The sequence below is a fragment of the Plecotus auritus genome, assembly GCF_963455305.1.
Source record: "Plecotus auritus genome assembly, chromosome: 7".
Classification (NCBI taxonomy): Eukaryota; Metazoa; Chordata; class Mammalia; order Chiroptera; family Vespertilionidae; genus Plecotus; species Plecotus auritus.
In genome coordinates, this window is record NC_137774.1 from 174,744,350 (window position 1) to 174,759,417 (window position 15,068).

Consider the following 15,068-nt stretch of genomic DNA (forward strand, 5'->3'; position numbering starts at 1 on the left):
GGGTGGCAGTGGCAGCTGTGGGGCCCTGGGGATTGTTGGTATTAGCAATGGGAGCAGGAAGAGATGTTGCTCCTTTTGATCTGTGAGGTAAAACATGGAAACTGGAGGACTCGTTTCTCATGCCCTTATCCTTTAAGTTTTTTTACTTATCAAGTTGAGAGAGAGAGGTAGAGCGAGAGAGACAGAGAAAGAGAGACACATTGCTTTGCTGTTCCACTTATTTATGTACTAGAGGCCCGGTGCACGAAATTAGTGCACGGGGGGAGGTGTGTCCCTCAACCCAGCCTGCACCCTCTCCAATCTGGGATCCCTCTCACAATCCAGGACTGCTGGCTCCCAACTGCTCGCCTGCATGCCTTCCTGATTGCCCCTAACTGCTTCTGCCTGCCAGCCTGATCACCCCTTAACCACTCCCCTGCCAGCCTGATTGATGCCTAACTGCTCCCCTGCCAGCCTGATTGCCCTTAACTGCCCTTCCCTGCAGGCCTGGTTGCCCCCAACTTCCCTCCTCTGCCGGCCTGGTCACCCCTAACTGCCCTCCCCTGCAGGCTTCATCGCCCCCAACTGCCCTCCTTTGCAAGCCTGGTCCCTCCCAACTGCTCTCCCCTGCTGGTCTGATCACCCCTAACTGCCCACCCCTGCAGGCTTGATCACCCCCAACTGCCCTCCCTTGCAGGCCTGGTCACCCCCAACTGCTCTCCCCTGCTGGCCTGATCACCCACAACTGCCCTCCCTTGCAGGCCTGGTCCCTCCCAACTGCCCTCCCCTGCTGGCCATCTTGTGGTGGCCATCTTGTGTCCACATGGGGGTAGCCATCTTTGACCACATGGGGGCAGCCATCTTGTGTGTTGGAGTGACAGTCAATTTGCATATTACTCTTTTATTAGATAGGATTCACTGGTTGAGTCTTGTATGTACCCTGACCAGGGATTGAACCCACAGCCCTGGCATATCAGGACAGTGCTCCAACCAACTGAACTACCAGCCAGAGCTTGTCCTCTTTTTTTTTTTTTTTTTAAAGGATTTTTTAAAATATATTTTATTGATTACAGAGAGGAAGGGAGAGGGATAGAGAGTTAGAAACATTGATGAGAGAGAAACATCGATCAGCTGCCTCTTGCATACCTCCTACTGGGGATGTGCCCGCAACCAAGGTACATGCCTTTGATGGGAATCAAACCTGGGACCCTTTAGTCCGTAGGCTGACGCTCTATCCACTGAGCCAAACTGGCTAGGGCTTTTAAAAGGATTTTAAAATGGATTTTTAGAGAGAGAGGAACGGACATGGAGGAAGAGAGAGAAACATGATGTGAGAGTGGAACCTTGCAAGGCCCCCAGTGGGGATCGAGCCCACACCCCGGGCATGGGCCTTGACCGGAATCAAACGGGCAGCCTTTCGGTGCACAGGACGTTGCCCAGCCAACCGAGTCACACGGGCCAGGGCTTAACCTCTATTTAAACATCAAACAAACAGAAGTAATCCGCTTGCTCAGAATGGCTTCTCTGAGACAGCCGTGATTTTCTACTTCAGCCTCGGTGGGCTGTCCCGCCTCTCCCGTCTCAGCTGTACCAAGTTTCTTCTGATTCAATCGGGATTAACACTTCAGAAAACTAGCAGAGCCTTCTGTCAAAACACAAAACAAACGAAGCCAATTCCAGTTGTATTTGCTGGCAAACTGGTTGTGTCTTGCGGAACTTCTCAGTCAGGGTTTGACTGACGGCGTCCGCGTGCTGTCATTGAACACGTTCCTCTGCCCGGTGTTTCTGACAAGTGGGTGGGGTCACAGATGCTCACGCAGACAGAGATGAGCTGTTTTGGCAAGACTGCTGCCTGGGCGGTGTGGGAGGTTGCATGAGGAGGCCCACCATGCCTCTCGTTAGGCTAACAGCCATGTATGACTGTTGCTTTGGTCCATTAATTCACTAAGGATTGCTGATTACCTTGGAATTTTCAATAACACTGAGCCCGACAGGGAGGCATTTGAAGAAGTTTTCATTGAGAAACAGTGACAGAGCCTGGCCTTAATTCCCTAACTCCGTGGCACTGTCTTGCTTGGGGTCTTGGGTAATTACAAAGGGCCATTGGCGCTCCCAGCTGTCTTTCCTGGTCCTGCGGTGCCACAGAGCAGCTGCGTTAACATTGGCTTGTTTGATTTCTTACTATCTTATTTTTTTACAATCAGAGTACTGACTTGATACATTCCTGTTTTCCTGTCTTACCGTTAAGCTCTTTACAGAAGCCCGTTTTCTCTCCAGGACAGCGATGGTTCGCTTTCACCCTCGCTTCTCCCTGGAGGGAGGGGACCATTCAGTGGGATCCTTAGGTAGGGAGTGCCCCGCCCCGGCCCGCCACTCCGTTCGGGGCAACGAATAGTTGTCAGTCGTAAATAATTATTTTAATGCATTGAACTAATTTGTTGGAATTTTCTGTCATCCTTTAGTTATAAAATACTTTAAAAAAAGTAATTAGCTTCTCAAATAAACAAAAAACTCCTGCGGGTATGTGTTTTCATGAATATTCTGAAAGCATGGCTTTAAGTTACTCATTTTGAGCCCTGAACAAATAAAAATATTCCCCTTTGCTCTTGTCTTTTAGGAAATTCACACAAACGAAAAGGAAGTAGCAGAGAAGGAAGTAACCCTTCACTTGTTGCCAGGTAACAGTCGTGTTAGCATCATGTACAACTCAAAGCCAGTGATAAATCATGTCATTCCTACTGTCACTATTTGTACCTTTGTTTCCATCCAGACAAAATGGAACAGCCGTGAGCTGGACAAAATACCAAGGTCTTTAGTTCAGTAGTTACACACCTGGGTGAGAGTATTACAGCAGTGGAAAGATTTTCTCCTCCCCCCCCCCCCCCCATGCAGATGAAGATTTTCTCCTCCTCCTCCCCCCATGCAGATGAAGATTTTCTCCTCCTCCTCCCCCCATGCAGATGAAGATTTTCTCCTCCCCCCCCCCATGCAGATGAAGATTTTCTCCTCCTCCTCCCCCCATGCAGATGAAGATTTTCTCCTCCCCCCCCACCCCATGCAGATGAAGATTTTCTCCTCCTCCTCCCCCCATGCAGATGAAGATTTTCTCCTCCTCCTCCCCCCATGCAGATGAAGATTTTCTCCTCCCCCCCCACCCCATGCAGATGAAGATTTTCTCCTCCTCCTCCCCCCATGCAGATGAAGATTTTCTCCTCCTCCTCCCCCCATGCAGATGAAGATTTTCTCCTCCTCCTCCCCCATGCAGATAAAGTAAACCTGGGAGTTCTCATCTCTTCCACAGGCAAAGGAGGCCTTTTTCAGGTCGCCTCACTTGGCCCATCCAGTATTCTGGTCCTCAGTCAGGACAACCCTGGTCCCCCACAAAGCCCTACTGCCCACACTCTCTGCCTGCTGCCCAAGTGGAGCTGCCCTGACCTAGTGTAGCTGCCCTGACCTAGTGTAACTGCCCTGACCTAGTGTAGCTGCCCTGACCTAGTGTAGCTGCCCTGACCTAGTGTAGCTGCCCTGACCTAGTGTAGCTGCCCTGACCTAGTGTAGCTGCCCTGACCTAGTGTAGCTGCCCTGACCTAGTGTAGCTGCCCTGACCTAGTGTAGCTGCCCTGACCTAGTGTAGCTGCCCTGACCTAGTGTAGCTGCCCTGACCTAGTGTAGCTGCCCTGACCTAGTGTAGCTGCCCTGACCTAGTGTAACTGCCCTGACCTAGTGTAGCTGCCCTGACCTAGTGTAGCTGCCCTGACCTAGTGTAACTGCCCTGACCTAGTGGAGCTGCCCTGACCTAGTGTAGCTGCCCTGACCTAGTGTAACTGCCCTGACCTAGTGGAGCTGCCCTGACCTAGTGTAGCTGCCCTGACCTAGTGTAACTGCCCTGACCTAGTGTAACTGCCCTGACCTAGTGTAACTGCCCTGACCTAGTGTAACTGCCCTGACCTAGTGTAGCTGCCCTGACCTAGTGTAGCTGCCCTGACCTAGTGTAGCTGCCCTGACCTAGTGTAGCTGCCCTGACCTAGTGTAGCTGCCCTGACCTAGTGTAACTGCCCTGACCTAGTGTAGCTGCCCTGACCTAGTGTAGCTGCCCTGACCTAGTGTAGCTGCCCTGACCTAGTGGAGCTGCCCTGACCTAGTGGAGCTGCCCTGACCTAGTGTAACTGCCCTGACCTAGTGTAACTGCCCTGACCTAGTGTAACTGCCCTGACCTAGTGTAGCTGCCCTGACCTAGTGTAGCTGCTGGGGCTTCCCAGGCAGGCGTTGGTGGGTGGCCCCACCTGTTGTCTCTGCTTGGTCATCTGAGCCCCAGTGCCAGGTGTGCTGGGGCTTACCAGCGCCATCCCAGGGCCACCAGGACTTGGCTCTATGGTCATCACCAAGGAGCGTGGGTTGGTTGGGTGTTTTCTGTTGTTGCTAATCCTCACCCAAGGATATTTTTCCCATCGATTTTCAGAGAGAGTGGAAGGGAGGGGGAGAGACACACAGAGAGAAAAATTGGTGTGAGAGAGAGACATCGATTGGTTGCCTCCTGCATGTGCCCCGACCAGGGCCAGGGATCGAGGCCGAAACTGAGATATGTGAATCGAACCTGGGACCCTTCAGTGCTTGGGCCAGTGCTCCAACCACTGAGCCAGAGTGCCGGGGCTGGTGGGTATTTTTGAGACAGGGAGCGTGACTCTGTAACTTGCGTCAAGCTTCCGTCAGTTCTGAATTCAGAACCAGAAACTACTTGATGGCGTGTCCTCCTCATACGTGGGGCTGTCCAGTAAGCTGTGCATTCAGTTCTGCCGCTTTCTTTTTTCTAACCCCAAATAGCTTTTTAAAATAAGTGTTTAAAGGCGCATTTTCCCGAAACAATAGGGGCTTGTTCTGGTACTTTTTATTATATTCCATTTTATTGGGAGTATGTGAGTACGCACAGGTTTCTGGCTGGTCCGCCTTATTTGGTAAATGCGTTGGAATTTTATAACTTTTTAAAAAAATGCTTTTAAGTTTCAAAGGCTTTTCCCCATAATAATGGCCTAAATCTTAATCCATCCACCCTATTGTCTTTCCTTGGATTGTAGGTTCTGGAAAACACTTTATTTTAGGCTTAGCGTTCCATGCATGCTCCCATCCCCTGGTTCTTTGCTGGTCTCTGGGTGTGCAGCTGGCTCCGCTGAGCCCCGTTTCTGAGACCAGACTAACATCCTGTCCAGCTCCCGCGACCCGAGACTCCTCTGCGCACACAGGCTGATGACGGTGGCGCCGCGCTGCGTGCCAGGCTTGCTCAGCCTGGCCGGTGCTGCAGCCACTTACTCGCCCCGTTTCCGTCTCCGGTGCAGCCCGCAGGCGGGAGCGCCCTGGTCGGGGGACGCCCCTCGAGGAGCCGAAAGCACAGGAAGCCTTGCTCACAGGTCTTCCCCCTCGGACGTAGCGGAGGCCCTTTTTCCTGGGACTGTTTTAAACCCTAACGAGGCCCGACTTCATTGTTTTCTTCAAGCTCTGGTCGGACCGGTGACGGAGCCATCTTCCAGTGTGTCCTTAGTGATTAACCCTGGAAGGCGAAAACCATACCGCGGTGTGTCCCTGATAGTCTCTGTCTGTAACTTTTCTGTTCACATACTGAAGGTGGGCTAAACGAATGTCGAGTCAAACAGTACATTTCAAGGCATTGAAGCAAGTAGCCAGAGGGAGATTCTGGGGGTTCCTGATTGGGGAGAAGAATTTCCTTCTCCTTTTTGTTGCCAAGTATTTACATTTCGTTCCCCCATAACCTTCGCTCTTCCTGCCCTTAGCCAGACACCCAGCCCTGATGGGCTTCTCTGTGGGCGCAGAGACTGTTACCCCTACACCCTCACCTTTCTGACGGTCAGGAGAGCTGCGCTGGCTCCAGGAAGAGCAGCTTTCCCTGCGGGCGGTGCCTGAGATAGAGCAGGAAAGGGGACACCCTGGGAGGAAATAATCTCAGCGAAGAAAGAGAGGAAACGGTTCTTTCCCACAAACCCCTGACCTCCCTTTTCCTCCCGTCCTGGACTGCGGGGCCAGGATGAGTGTGGTCATGCTGCCGCCGCTGCAGCAAAGGAAGCTGCCGGCAAGCCCTGCGGCCAGGGGGGCGCCCACTCCTGTCGCAGCTCCCGAATGAGGAGCAGCCGCCTGGCCGGAGGTCTGGGAGGTCCGAGTGGAGCGGGGCCGCAGGGGGCAAGCCTTGCCGCCATCGCTCAGGAGGGTGTTGCTCCTGGGAACCCCGGCTCAGGCCAAGCAATACAACACCGAGACCTTAGCTTGCGAGTGTAGCTGAGGTCATTCCCCCTGGGGAGACGTCCAGTGTTCTTAGTGAGAAGATAGAGAGGCGCCCTGTGTGAAGGGCTAGCTGAGCCGTTTAGCTCACTCCTCAGGGGCCCCCACTCGGCCTCGTCTGCTTCCCGTTTGGCAGCTTCTGTTGGTGGGTAAGCGTGAGGGCTGCGGGTGCTGAGTGCCGGTCTCCACAAGGGTGGGCAGGCCGGGGAAGGTTCGCTGCCGGCAAGCTGGGTGTCCCCGGGGACTAACGAGGGCTGGTTCTGGTGTCCCCAGGGGAGCAGCTGCTCTGTGAGGCCAGCACAGTCCTGAAGTATGTCCAGGAGGACTCCTGCCAGCGAGGCACCTATGGGAGACTTGTCTGCACGGACTTCAAGATCGCGTTCTTGGGCGACGACAAGGCTGCGCTGGAAAGCGATGTATGTCCGAGCCGCCTTCGGCTGAGTCGGGGGCAGTGCGGTCGTGGCCCCAGTGTCTTTGTTCCCGGCTCCCCAGCCCCTCCACCCCCAGCACGTACAAACACAGGGACCGGGTCCTGCTCACCACTCTGCTCTCTGTCCTTCAGGTGTCCTCCCTGGGGGAGGGCCTTCTGGAACTTCCTGCTCGGGCCTCCTGCACGCGGGCTTGCATTTGCCTTCAGAGGTTGACACTTTCTCTCATTTTCTTCTATATTTCATCGCAGCGGATAACTCATTGGAGTCCATCTCCCCAAATATACGGTCCCCCCGTGTTCTCTGTACTAAGCTCTTCCTTAAATTCGGGAACTAAGCTCGTTATGAAACATGCCCGAGGCAGCACCGGATTAGGGTTTACTCTGCACCGAGCGGTGGTGTCTTGAATGAGCAGCGCAGTGAGAGGACTGGCCACGCCGCTCGGAGAGCGCCACACCGTCCCGCCACCTCCGTGGCCATGGCGGTGTGGTCTGGTGCCATCCGCTGGCGGCTGGTTCCCAGTCCTGTGAAAGACGGCGTTTACGGAAGTGAGCCTGCGATGTTTTCGTCCCCGGCAGCTCTCTCCCTCACCTGCTTGCATTTGTGTGGACCGATGGGGCCACTTCCCGGCACCTTCACGGTGCTCCTGTGTGCTGGCCCAGGAGCGGCCCAGGAGCAGCACGTTCGGCCTAGGGTCTGACAAACCGGGGATCACAGCTCTTCTCCCACGTTTATTGTCCCCTTCCCAGGCATGTGGCTGCGTTTCCGTGTTTCTTAACATGCGCATGGAGAAGAGCGAGCTGCTCCATGTGAATGTCTAGCAGTGCATAGGAAGGAGTCACAGTTGTTCCCTTTGAATCCTTTAGGAAACGCAGTTTAAGAATAAGATCGTAGGAGAAAATGACATTACACTCCACTGTGTTGATCAGATTTACGGAGGTAAGTATCTCTTTTCCCCGGGGGGCTGCCGGCTTCTGAAAGTGTAGCTCAGGGGTCCTCAAACTTTTTAAACAGGGAGCCAGTTCACTGTCCCTCAGACCGTTGGAGGGCCGGACTATAGTTTAAAAAAAAAACTATGAACAAATTCCTATGCGCACTGCGGGCCCGGGACGAGTCGGCTGCTAAGCAGGACAGGCAGCGGCACCCGGCGGGCCGGATCCATGTCCTCGGCGGGCCGGATGTGGCCCGCGGGCCGTAGTTTGAGGACGCCTGGAGCTGATAATGTTTTTATGGTCTTCTATAGTTCACTAAAATTTCTTCACATGTTTATCTTGTTTAAATCAGTGCGATGGTTGATAAAATTGAGATAAGAAGTGGTTGTTTGGGGTCACTTAGCTGGAGGAGCTCGGACTTGACCTTAGAACCCGATCTTTCCAGTACCCACAGTGCCACTGTGTAGGTTTTGGCTGTCACCGTTAGCGTAGGTTTTACTGTAAAGGGGGATCTGGGGAAGGGCCGTGTCCTGCATGTGGCTGTCGAGCCTCTCGGCTCCACTCCTCTATTTTTGTGAGCAGGGCTTTTCCAGAAGCCACGCAGCAGTCATTTATGACGCTTCTAACACCTGTAGGAGCTGCGCAGTCAAACTCTGGGACGGAGGGCGGTGGCAGAAGGGCCCAGCTACAAACCAGGAGTTGACTATCCTGAAACCGTGTTGCTAGGGCCTCCCGTCCGTCGTTTGTAATCTCAGCTTTCGGGGCTGGGTTTTCTGCTGGTCGGTGGAGGCCGCTCTCCCGACAGTGGCCAGTCCTCCCTCCAGAGGAATGAGGGACCCTGAGCGTCTCAGAGCCAGGCCCTGCGGGGGTGGGGGTGGGGAGCCCTGCTGGCTGCTACTCAAGAAGTCAGTAGTACATCTTGTTTCTTTGGCATTAACTTGTTGCCTTATAACATCATTTCCCTTCCTGACTTATCATATGTGCAGTGTTTGATGAGAAAAAAAAAAATCTCTTTGGACAACTGAAGAAATACCCTGAGAAGCTCATCATCCACTGCAAAGACCTCCGGGTATTCCACTTCTGTCTGAGGTACACAAAGGAAGAGGAAGTCAAAAGGGTAACTAGCTGCCTGTGTTCCAGGCTGTATTTCCCACCAGGTTTTCCCACTACTGTTTGCTTACGTTGCATGAAGGTTGAGGGGCGCCTTTTACTCTGCAAAGTTGAACCTGGTTATAATCCCATAGGCTTTGATCAGAATTGAGAGGCATTTGGTAAAGCGTGCCTGTGTATTATCCTGGCACATGCCACCTTCAGTTCTTTAGTCCATAATGTTTTTATTCCTAGAGCCTCTGCAGGGGAAGGGAAGGGGAACAGCTAAAGCAGCCCTCTTACCTGGCCCCCGACAGCCTTCCGGGAGGCAGTAGCAGGGACCCCAGCTCCTGGGTAGATGAGCGTCTATCTGGGAAGAGAGGAGGAATGTGGAAGGAGGAGGAGACCACAGGTCAGATGAGCAAAGCCGAGTCACCGGGTGACCCTGTGCTTTGGGACACTGTAGTAGACTCCATCTAGTTGCCACAGCAAAATAAGATGAGTAACGGGGTCAACGGGTTACAGTGGGCATTGTGACTTCTAAGCTCTCTCTCACTGAGATATTGAAGGGGTCAGACTTGCCTCTCCTGACCGTGTGCACCAGGGCAGCCAGGCGAGACCCAGTTCATCTTTGTCTCTGGCCCCTGAGTTACGCACACTGACAGGCAAGTCCTTGATATTCTCTCGGTCAGACTAGAGAACAGGCCCAGGATCTCTCCGAGGAGAAGAGTGGTGTAGACACGGAAAGTTCCCTGAGAAGTCGAAACTCGCTCGGAATGATGATTTAGTCATCTACCCAAACTTACTTTGGCTGGGAACCTTGAACAAAAAAGCACAATTGGCTGATGTCTTCTTCTGATCTTCTAGAAGGAAGTCCTAAAGGCCAGATATGGGTCAGGATAACTCCGTGTGTTGGTTATTATCTGATATCAGCCGTATGTTGTTAATGTCAGATTTTTAGAGTATCTAAATATGGCCCTTGAGGTTTCTTAGCACTTAGTTTTTGAGAAATTTGACTGTGCTTAAAAAATTTCCCTAGAAATTCAAAGCTCTTAGAAAACCCGAAAGGATGGTTAGCCTTTGTTTGTTGGGTGTTATTATAAGAGCCTAGAGGCCCAGTGCATGAAATTCATGCACGGGGGCGGGGGGTGTCCCTCAGCCCAGCCTGCACCCTCTCCAATCCGGGACCCCTTGGGGGATGTCTGACTGCTGGTTTAGGCCTGATCCCGGGACTGCTGGCTCCTCACTCACCTGCCTGCCTGATTACCCCCTAACCGCTCCCCTGCTGGCCTGATTGACGCCTAACTGCTCCCCTGCCAGCATGATCGTCTCCAACTGCCCTCCCCTGCTGGTCCGATCGCCCCCAACTGCCTTCCACTGTGGGGCTGAGAGGACTGGGGGACTCTGGCTGGATGAGGCAGGGCTGAGGGAACTGGGCGCTGCCATCTTTATGCTGTGGGCGCCGCCATCTTGTGAGGGCGTGGTAGTCAATTAGCATATTCCCTCCTTATTAGATAGGATGGCATCCTAGAAGCAGACCTCAGCACGTTATTGCATGCTGCCCGAGGTGCCTGTTAGCAGGACTGAAAACTTAGAAACTCAGTGCTTTCTGCCAAAGACATGACTGCCTCCACTGCTTGCTTCTTTTCCAGATTGTCAGTGGCATCATCCATCACACCCTGGCTCCCAAACGGCTGAAGCGATTGTTTCTCTTCTCCTATGCAGCCGCTGTGCACAGCAGCACACGTGAGTGTCTTGTGGGCTGTCGTTTGTAGGGGGCGGAGCTTCTGGTTTCAGCCGGAAACCGGTGGGAGCAGACCCATCCATGGGGCTTTTTCTCCTCTTCTCTAGCAATTGGTCACCTTTGCTGGGATGACACTTGCAGGATTCTTTAAATAAAAAAAGTTTCTGTTTCTTTTCCTGTGATCTTTGTTGCTTTAACTCATCTTTTAGGTTTGTTGTCTTTTTGTGAGGGATTATTGGTTTGATTGTTTCTTATGAAAGATAAAATCAATGTATTATAACTGGGGATGTGAGACTATAGAGAAAGAAAATTGAGACAAGTTTAAAATTGTCCTGTTTGTCCCTGGATTCTTTTTTCCACTTTAATATACTTGGTTTCATTTCATAAGACTCTAGAGGATGCCTTGCATTCTAGAAAGTTTTTTTTAATATTTATATTTTTAATCCTTATCTGAGGATATGTCTTTATTGACTTTAGGGAGGAAGGGAGAGAGAAAGAGAAAGAAACATTGATTGGTTGCCTCCTAAAAGTGCCCCAGCCAGGGATTGAACGTGCAACCTGGGTACACACTGTGGCCGGGAACCGAACCCACCACCTTTTGTTTGATGTGGGACTGTCTGGTAGGCACACCACCTGAGCCACACTAGCCAGAGCTAAGAAGTTTTTAAACAACCGGAACATGCTTGATAGCAGATACTGGGGGGGAGTGGACAGCTTTACATAAAAGGACACCTCAGGCGACAACCAGAAGGTCATGGAATAGCTTGAGAGGCAGTATCGACATAGGTGCCAGAATGCCTGGGTTTGAATCCCAGGTCCACCAGTTGCTAGCTGTGTGATCCTGAGCAAAGTACTTTCATTTTCTGTGTCTCAGTTTCTTCATCTGTAAAATGGAGATAGTAATAGTATCTACCTCCCTGAGATGTTTGGAAGATTAAGTTAGGGAATATAGGTGAAGTACTCAGAAGGTTTGCAGCCAACATTAAAAGAACACATCAGAAAACTAGCTTGGTTAGAAAACGTAAGATTCCAAATATTTTCCACTCAGCTCACTGGAAAAGAGAGCGGTCGTTTAACTAAGAAAGTTTGGTCATCTGAATTAGCTATTAATAAGGCCTCGCGTTGTAGTGTTTCCACAGATGTCTGTCTTCCTGCTCTAGGGCTCTCCCTCCGTCTGTCCCCTTGCTCTGCCCATTGCTCCTAACAGGAAATCCATGTTTGGTGGTCTCCGGGCTGTGTGCTTCTCGTCAGGGAAGTGGCATGTTAGTTTAACGCCCGTATCAGGCTTTCTGGAATGCAGAGTGCTTGTCACCTGCTGCTCGTTCAGCCAGCACTTGTGCAATGCTTGCTGAGGGGCAGGCATGGGGCTCTGGGGGTGAACAGGACTAAGCTCCTGCCCCCAAGAGCATCGCGTCGGAAGCAGCTGAGGGTGTGGCCTCTGTTGGAAGGGGCTGAGGAGCAGGAGGACGCCTGACCACCTGGGGAGGGCGGAGGGGAGGCTGCCAGAGGGCGCAGGCTGTGCCTGAGCTGCCAGGGAGGACGTGGAATGTCTGGTCCACAGAGGGGACAGCAGAGCTAGAGATAGCTGAGAGAGCAGGTGGCGTTTAGGGAACTGGTGAGGTAGTAGAAAAGGTATGACTTTCGGGGTCTGTCCCACTCGAGTTCACATCCTTGCTCAGCTGCGTAGTAGCTGTGGGGCCTGGGGCCTCTGTTTTCTCATTTTAAAAACCAGTAGTGTTAAAGCTTCCTTTGAAGTGTTGTGCAGATTATAAATTATTAAATGTGCGACGCAGGGGACGGGGATTAAATGAGGGTTCGTGAGAGTATAACTGCACATCACACAGGACGGATTATGTTCAGAGAACTGCGTTGACATAAAATGTAGTTAGCATGACTGTTAGCCTGAACATAACGTTTGTTTCTTCATTCAATAAGTTCATCTTCTCATTTTTTAAAAATATTTTTAAAATTGATTTTAGAGAGGAAGGGAGAGAGCGAGAGAAACATCAGTGATGAGGGAGAATCATTGAACGGCTGCCTCATGCGCGCCCCCTACTGGGGATGGAGCCCGCAACGTGGACATGTGCCCTGACGAGAAATTGAGCGCAGGACCCTTCAGTCCTCAGGCTGACGCTCTATCCACTGAGCCAACCAGCTGGGGCCATCTTTTCCCTTTAGATGTATGTACAAGTGCTGATTAGGTGCTGGCTTACAACTGCTTGTTGCAATATAAGGTATTGTTGATTACTATAATTTAAATAAACCTGTATTGGGTTTACACGTGCAAAATCCTCCTCTGTTTTTAGGAGTTTTGCTTCTTCCTTATACCTGACTCTTGGTCTGGACCTGGCGCAGGACATTTTCTCAGCTGGCGAGCATATGCCAGCTGTGTGCTGAAGCCCCTGGCAGTTTCGTTACCTTGTGGTGACTTGTGCAGAGGCCCAGGGTACGAAGCATCTTTTATTCTATTTTAATTCCAGCTTCTTTTCTCCTCCTTCTAACCCCACATTTTTGATAAGTAAAGATTATAACAGATAATTGTGACTTGACCAGTTAGCCTTTTCACTGAGTAGGGGTGGGGCGAGCTGGCTGCCTTGCAATCTGAACACGGTTAGCTATTCTCAGGCTGAATAATTCATCAGTGTGCTTGGCTGAAAGGCACTCCTAGATTCCTATGGCGGCATTTTGGGGGAGGACCTGGCTATATTGCGGAGAAAACAATCTGTTATGCTTGAATTGGAGTGTTATTATTTATGTCCATGGGGAAATTTTTTTGCATTTATTATTTTATGGACTTTTTTTTACTATTTGCCTAGGTTTCAGTTCCAGTTCTGCCATTGCCTAGCTCTGTGACCTTGGGCAAGTTACTTGACCTTTCTGTGCTGCATCTGTAAACTGGAGGAAATAATACCACCTAACTTGTAGGGTTATTAGGATTTAGTTCATTCATGTAGTATGCTCAGGACAGTGCCTACCTAGCACATACAAGTGCTATATACTTAACTACTGTGTTTTTAAAATCATTTTCTTGTTACCATCCTTTGCACAATGATCTGGTTTTATTAAAAGAGCAGGCGGGAGTTTTAGCAGACACTTTATTTTCCCCAGAATGCCTGTTTTTTTCGATGTGTAAAGGCTTAAACTAACCGATTTGTGTAAATACCCCAAACTATTGTAGTGCACTTCACCCCAGCCAGCAGTGCTGTGGCCTGGGCGGGGGCGGGGCCAGGGACACGGGGCTGAGCTACAGACGGGGTGCCCCTGGGTGTGCCCTTCCCGCAGGTGGTCGCAGGGCAGGGCAGGGCAGGCAGGGGCAGAGGTGTCGTCCCCGGGACGCAGCCGTTGCTGGCAGGCCCGCCATGGCTCTGAGGTGTTTGTGGCCTTCAGGAGCGAGGTGTCTTCAAAGGGAAGGAGGATTTACACTCAGGAATCCGGCATGCTGTCAGATGAGTTTGCATCCTGTGCACCTATTGGTAGGGCTAAAGACACTGTTTTAGCATTCGTGCTACGCCCGTCTCTTAGTGCCTCTCAGGATCTTTTTACGTCATATAAATTATCTCACGGTCAGATGACTGAAAAAGGAGCTGTAATGACTTTTGCAAGGGAAGGGGTGAGAACAAGTCCTTTGTTACAGAATAAAAAGACGGAGAGCCTCACCCGGCTGGAATGGCTCAGTTGATTGACCCATGCACTGAAGGGTTGCCAGTTCGATTTCCGGTCAGAGCACATGCCTGGGTTGCAGGTTTGATCCTCAGTTGGGGCGCAAGTGTGGGAGGCAACCAATCTGTGTTTCTCACGTCAGTGTTTCTCTCTCTCTCTCTCTCTCTCTCTCTCTCTCTCTCTCTCTCTCTCCCTTTCTCTCCCCCTCTCCCCCCTTTCTCTCCCTTCATCTCCCTAAGCATATCCTCAGTTGAGGATTAAAAAATAAAGAGCCTCAGTCATCATTTTGGAATAATGACAGAAAGGAGGGACAAGGTTAGGACTAAGCGGTGCATCATTCTGCTTGGATAATAATGGGCGTAGCAGAGGAAATGGGGGCCGGAGGATTCACTGTCACATCATTAACATACTAGTGCTTCATGCTAAGGGTGTATTGTCTTTCAAATTTACTTTGTTAGCCACCACTCCCCAAAACCACACTGTGATGTTTGACGCACTGGAGGACTGGTGCTGGGAACTGGAGCGGACCAAAGGCAACACGAAGTACAAAGCAGTGAGTGTCAACGAAGGGTACAGAGTCTGTGAGAGGTAAGCATTCAGCGCCGTGCTTTTGAGGAACAGCTTCTTGAGATCGAGTTCACATGCCACACAGTCCCCTGTTCGAAACAGACAGTGTTCTCACAGATATCCACAAGTTGTGCATCCCTGACTCCAGTCAGTTTTCCCGGCCCCAAGAAACTTCATCCTCATTAGGCGTCTCTCCCCACATCCTCACATCACCTCCAGCCCCGGGCAGCCACTCATCTGCTCGCTGTCCCTATACACTTGCCTGCTCTGGACATTCCATATGATGGAATCATGTCACATGTGGTCTTTATGCCTGGCTTCTTTCACTTGGCATAATGTTATTACGGCTCATCCATGTGGTAGCATGTATTAGAACGTCATACT

The 15,068-nt window shown here is 51.3% G+C and overlaps 1 protein-coding gene across 1 annotated transcript in view; it reads left to right on the forward strand.

Moving 5' to 3' along the window:
• The window catches only part of MTMR12 (myotubularin related protein 12), a 53,143-nt gene that overhangs the window by 14,525 nt on the left and 23,550 nt on the right, over window positions 1–15,068 (forward strand). Inside the window, exons 2-7 of the mRNA XM_080682470.1 lie at window positions 2,597–2,657; window positions 6,538–6,680; window positions 7,559–7,631; window positions 8,611–8,741; window positions 10,366–10,459; window positions 14,576–14,705. Of these exons, the coding sequence (XP_080538596.1) occupies window positions 2,597–2,657; window positions 6,538–6,680; window positions 7,559–7,631; window positions 8,611–8,741; window positions 10,366–10,459; window positions 14,576–14,705 (632 nt within the window). The remainder of the gene's footprint in view (window positions 1–2,596; window positions 2,658–6,537; window positions 6,681–7,558; window positions 7,632–8,610; window positions 8,742–10,365; window positions 10,460–14,575; window positions 14,706–15,068) is intronic.